The 6,541-nt window shown below is 41.8% G+C and overlaps 1 protein-coding gene across 1 annotated transcript; it reads left to right on the top strand.

The window, feature by feature from the left end:
• The first annotated feature begins 5,103 nt into the window (after nt 1-5,103).
• LOC5576464 (calcium uptake protein 3, mitochondrial) lies at nt 5,104-6,306 on the top strand. The gene has a single exon (XM_001662606.2). It carries the CDS (start codon nt 5,104-5,106, stop codon nt 6,304-6,306), a length of 1,203 nt encoding a protein of 400 aa, XP_001662656.2.
• The last annotated feature ends 235 nt before the right edge of the window (nt 6,307-6,541 follow it).

Consider the following 6,541-nt stretch of genomic DNA (forward strand, 5'->3'; position numbering starts at 1 on the left):
CCATAATGTCATCCCATTTATCCGTCTGCATTCATACAACATGCATTACATTTAACGTTCGTGGAAGATATCGGGCCATGAACGAAAACAAGACAGGCACACACCACCCACTGTTTGGTGCCGATCACTGTGTGTCATCACTTGTAACATTTGCTGACCCACTCTCATTGGGATAAAGAAACAGAGGCGAATATTTTTTATTTCCTGTGCTATGTTTGCAACCAAAGGGTGTTCAATGGGTCAATAGATTTTAATTAGGTTGTTCAAGGCTGCATTACTAGAAAATATGAAAGTTATTACCAATTTTATGCAAAACACATCACCCAAATGGCTCAATACTGTAGAAGTCTGTGAGAGTTGCATCTCTTGAACGCTCTCGTGCCACGTACCAAACGAGAGAGTGAATGTTTACATTCATAAGGCTCTCCAAATGCGATGTGCCACGAATTGTTATGGTTCGCGAACTGTTATACTCTCCGAATATGGTTCGATCGGCTTATTCGGATCAAAATCCAAACACTGTAATCAGCAGTACCTACTTCGCCCGAAAGAATATCCGCAAACACACATGGCGACACCCGAGTGGCGATGCCTGCTCCCAAATCGACATTTCTCAGATGTCATGGATGTCAGGACCTTCCGAGGCCCTAATATCGACTAGGATCATTATCTCGTTGTAGCTAAAATTCGGACGCGGTTATCCAGCGTCACGAGTTCCAGAACAAACAGAACGCTGCGATTCAATATACAACGCTTGTCGACTGATGGGGTAGATGCACAGTACCGCCGGCAACTAGACCTGACTACTAGAACTTTCTGGAGATGTCGACAGCCTGTGGGACCCTATCCACGAAGCTGTGACAACAACAGCGCGGGAAGTGATTGGCACTGGTCAACGACGGAGACGAAACGACTGGTTCGATGAAGAGTGCCAGAGAGTGAAAGACATGAAGAATGTCGCCAGAAGCCTTATGCTTGTGGCCGGTACCTGACAGAACAGAGAGAGGTACAGGGCAGCAAGAGCCGAAGAAAAGCGAATCCACCGCAGAAAGAAAAGGCAGCCCGAAGAAAGTGTGGTAGCTGAAGCTCAAGAAAGCATATACCGGAATGATATGCGGAAATTCTATGCAACGATCAATGATGCGCGGCACAATACTGTATCAGTGCCCGCCATGTGCAATGATCGAGAAGGCAAATTGCTGATCGATAAAACAGTGGTGACTGCCAGGTGGAAGGAGCACTTTCAGAAATTGTTGAACGGTGAAAATGGAAACGAAGAACAGGATGAATATTGATGATGACGATCAAGCTGTGGACCCACCGACCATAGGAGAGGTTAAAAAAGGCTATCAGCGAGCTGAAGAACTGTAAGGCTGCTGGGAAGGACGAGATCCTCATACGCCCAATCTACAAGAAAGGGCATATACTGGAGTATGCCAATTATTGAAGAATTACTCTGCTGAATTCGGCATACAAAATACTGTCGCGCATCCTGTTTAACAGACTGAGACCGCTCGAGGAGTCCTTCGTCGGCGAATACAAAGCGGGTTTTCGTGAGGGCCGTTCGACTACGGACCAGATGTTTAGCTTGTGAATGATCCTAGATAAATTACGGGAGTATAACTTGCAGACTCACCATCTGTATATTTATTGCAAGGCGGCAGACGACTCAGTGAAAAGAAATGAGTTGTGGCAGATAATGTCTGAACATGATTTTCCGGCGAAATTAATTAGGCTGATACGTGCTGCGCTGGATGGTTCGAAATCAAGTGTTTGGATCGCAGATGAGGTGTCAACCTCGTTCGTGATGTTTGACGGGTTGAAGCAGAGAGACGCACTTTCGCATTTACTGTTCAACATTGCACTCAAGGGCGCTATTAGGATATCTGGCGTGCAGAGAAATGGCACTATTATCACAAGGTCCACATGCTCCTTGGCTTTGCGGACGATATAGACCTAATTGGAATCGATCGCAGGTCAGTGGAAGAGGCCTTCGTGCCTCTGAAGAGGGAGACAGCGAGGATAGGCCTGACCATCAATTCTACCAAGACGAAGTACATGGCTACAGGTAGAGATAGAGTCAGGCATGGTGGTGTAGGTGCTGAGGTAGTGTATGATGGGGATGTGTTTGAAGTTGTTGAAGAATTTGTCTACCTTGGAACAATTGTGACTTGAGACAACGACGTTTCCCGCGAAGTGAAAAGACGTGTTGCGGCTGGGAATTGGGCCTTTTATGGACTACGTAACCAGCTTAGGTCCCGCAGCTTGCAAATGGAAACAAAATTCGCCCTGTATAAAACATTGATGCTTCCGGTGTCTCTCTACGGGCACGAAGCGTGGACGTTGAAGGAGTCAGACCGGAAAGCTCTCGGTGTTTTCGAGCGTAAAGTGCTGCGGGCAATACTCGATGGTGTTGCCTGAGTATTTGGTAGGGATATAGCTAACAAATAATGATGTCCATTAAATGATACAATTTTGCAATTCGATTCGCGTCAGTATTGTCGTATTGATGTTCTGGTTCTCAAAAGAAATGAATTAATTGAATAAATCCGATTAACACTAAGGAAAAACTGTGCTAGCAAAAGTAGTGAAAAATTTTGACATTTTAATCAACACAATTAACAATTTCAGCCTACTAAGATTTAACTATAAAATCTGTAGGCAAGAAATCACCCCTCATTGTTTTATGTCAAGCATAAAAAGCTGGATTGATCTGACTGCGTCAAACAAATAGCGTACATAAAGCTTTTAAAAATCATTTAAGACATTATTAAGACAAAATGTATATCAATTTTGGCCAAATGGTTGATGTAATAACAATCTTATGATGTTTGTTGTTTAACCTTCATCCAGACAACATACTTTACACATGCTGAAAAACACACTAAAATGTGTTTAAGGACCTTATTCCGGAAAACTTCGTAATATGGTCCAAGTGGATCTGGAGTCATTACGTACCGAAAGTGGCCAAATCATCCATTCAAGCAGATCAAGGGTTATCTGTCAATAACAAGTTCGATTGGGTATTTATCCGTGAGATGGCGCAACAAACAAATTTTCTTCAATGTTTAATATCTAGGGATGTATTTTGTAAATCGAGTAAATCCTGATAAGCTAGATGGTTGGTGTCTTCCACAAAATTGTTCAGCAGATCAAGGTATCTGATATTCCCTGATAATCCTGAAAATAACTACAGTCACCTCTCCACATCTCGATAACGAAGGGACCATCGAGATAGGGAGAGATCGAGACATAGAACAAGTTTTTAACGAATACTAGATTGAAAATCACTCCGTTGCCAGGAAAATCAAAAACAAACAGTTGTCATTTCGTCTTCGCAAATTGTTTTTAATCTCTAAAATTTAAGCGACAAATTGAATACTACCAACACAGAACATACAGATTAGCGTTGGGCGATTTTGAATCGATGTTTCAAATATTGATGTTTTCATTCCGATTAATCGATTTTTCGAATCGATATTTGGGGCATCCAAAATCGGGTGAATCGATTTTCTTCTTGCGAGTTTTTGATTCGATTTATTTTGGTGAAATTAATTAATATTTCTCAATGAGTTGATGAAAAAGAATCAGGATTTTGTACCCGCCATAAAGTATTTAGAATGTTCTATAGAATTTCAAACTGATTTGATTGAAAGATGTTAAAAACGAAATCAAATTCATTTGATCTTATTTCAAATTCGATGATTTTCATTTTGAATTCGATTTGAATCGATTCAAAAACATAGATGCAAAGGATTCGATTAAAGCTATGAATCGTTTCGATGGCTTTAATTTGAATCGATTTAGTAACATCGATGTTAAGAACAAATTTGCCCAACGCTAATACAGATATAAAAAAAATCACGTAATGTATGAAATGATACAAAAAAAGCATTTTGAGCCATCCTCTCCAAATTGCTCCGCGTATTTTCATCATAAATATTTCTCCGAAAAGTCGTCAACCATTTTCACGCATGCATTCGTCGACGGAGCAGTCAACAGAAGGGCTGATCCAATTCCTACCTTTTTATGATGTCCTACCACCTACAGTAGTGCCATGTCCACAGAATCACCACATCCAAATATCGTCGTGCACGGTTGTCCTTGTCGCGATGCTTGCATATGTTGTGGTGAGTGCACATCGCAGTTTCAACATCAGCAGCAGCAGCCAGATATCAAACATAACATCACATCAACGGTGAAGGCTACGACACTTGGTCCGTGGCGTGGGTGGGAGTGGGTGTAGGACGATGTTTATGTACTGGAGGGGATTTCAAAATTTTATGGCAACGAGGGAATAGACACCGCATATTTGAAAGTATGCAACCACACTGGCAATATGAAATCGGTGGAAAGCCAGAAAAGAGATGGACTAAGTTTGAAATTAGTAGCTATCGGAACAAGTTGCAGAATGATGATTTGTACAGCACGAGTCGTAAATTTATCCTACAAGGCTTGCCGAGTAGGATAATTACGACGAGTGCTGTAAAAATCGAGTTCTGCAACGAATTATGTACAACATTTTCTGCAATTTCATAGAACATCGAGTTCTGCAACGCGTTACAGTATTTTTTCAATTTCTCATAGTAATAGGCTGTTTTTCATCCCGCCAATCCGTCATGAATCGGCCTACTTTCCTGCACTGAATCATACAGTGCGGTAATAATCATTACGCAACTGAAATCAGTGCTGTAATGCTCCATTACGCGACGCTTTCTCATTATGCAACTGTTTTGAGTTGCGTCATGAATCATTACACAACAATTTTTCAGAAGTTGTAAAATAATGGTAAATGCTTTCCGATATAATTTTTGATACACTCAAGCGGCCTTCCACGAAATTGCAAAAATGTTGTACGCAACTCGTTGCAGAATTAGATTTTTATAGCACTCATCGTAATATACGACTCGTGCTGTAAAAATCGTCATTCTGACACTTGTTGCGTGAACTACTATTATACAACAAGTTGCAAAATGATGATTTTTTCAACAAGAGTTGTAAAATTATCCGACGAAGCACATCAAAGTATCTTATGCCAAAGGTCGTAGTTACCTATAAACCATTTTTTGAGGAAACTTCACCACTGCTGTCAAACCAACGGAAATGGCTACCTTACCTCTTAAAATCTTTTGCGCCGTGAGCGGTGGGGTTTTGGCCTGTATCAGTTATTTCAAAGTGCGGGAACCGGACGACTCTTACCGATTGATCTTGAAGGACAGACCGGAAGAGCGACTGGCCAGACTCACGAAACGAGAGCGACGCTTTGTCGAATTCGCCTCGGCAGAATATGCTGGTCAAATCTTCATGACACCCGGTGACTTTCTGGCATCCGTACTGGAGCGAAACCCGAAGCCATGTATCCGAAGGAAAATTCTTACCCATGATGAGCTCGCATATTTTCACAGGCATGTTCCACCGGTTGGGCAGAATACCACCATGCTATTCCGGAAGCTGTCCGATTCGGGAATCTTATCGTTCGCTGATTACTTGTTCCTGCTATCGGTGCTAACTCGACCCGAGAGTGGATTTCGCATTGTCTTCGATATGTTCGACACGGATGGGAACCAACGGATCGATCACAGTGAGTTTATAGTGATTCAGAAAATTTTGGGCAGAACTCTAAAAGAACGTAGCGACGATGAAGACACGATCAAAACTTTGTCTCGACTGACGTCCAGGACAGATCGCCAAATATCTGCAAATGAATATACCGCAGCCAGAAAGGACATTGTGACTACCTTACAAGTCCATTTCTTCGGTATTCATGGAAATGGCACCCTGAGGTATGCTGAATTTTACAACTTTATGAAGCATCTGCAACAGGAAGTGCTGCAAATAGAATTTGGAAGATATTCAAGAGGCAGAAACTTTATTTCCGATGAGGAATTCGCTCATTTACTGCTAAGCTACATGAATTTGAAACCACAACAATATGATCAATATTTGCAACGCATTCACAACATCGGCGTTAGTCGCCATTCAGTAACTTACGAAGAATTCGAATCATTTTGTCAAGTTTTGCACAATCTGGATGATTTCGTAGTGGCGATGCGATTTTTCTATTCGGTCAAGAAAGCTATTTCAAAAGATGAATTTGCTCAGGCTGTGAGAATATGTTCTGGTAAAAAGGTGGATGCCCATCTAATCGATCTGGTATTCGCGTTGTTTGATGAGGACTGCGATGGATATGTGTCGTTGAACGAGTTTCTCCTGATGATGAAGAACAAGTTACGCTTCCGTTGCGATCATCAACCGGTTGGTGTGAAAGCGTTCAAAAGATGCATGCGGCAAGAGATGAGATATTAAAAACTGTTGCCATACGTGTAAGAGCTATTGATATAAATATACCTATGTTTACATTCTGTTTCGAAAAAATGAACCCTACCTACCGAAAAATATTTTATTTCCAGACTCCACTTGTTTCCACTCCTCTAGTAGCTGTTCCGTTTTCCAGATTATGACTATCTGGCCGATTGTCTACATCGGCTATCCGGGCCCATCTTGATGAGTTCGGCTCCGATACCATCCTCGCCAGCGGTCT

Source organism: Aedes aegypti, chromosome 1 (assembly GCF_002204515.2).
Source record: "Aedes aegypti strain LVP_AGWG chromosome 1, AaegL5.0 Primary Assembly, whole genome shotgun sequence".
Lineage (NCBI taxonomy): Eukaryota > Metazoa > Arthropoda > Insecta > Diptera > Culicidae > Aedes > Aedes aegypti.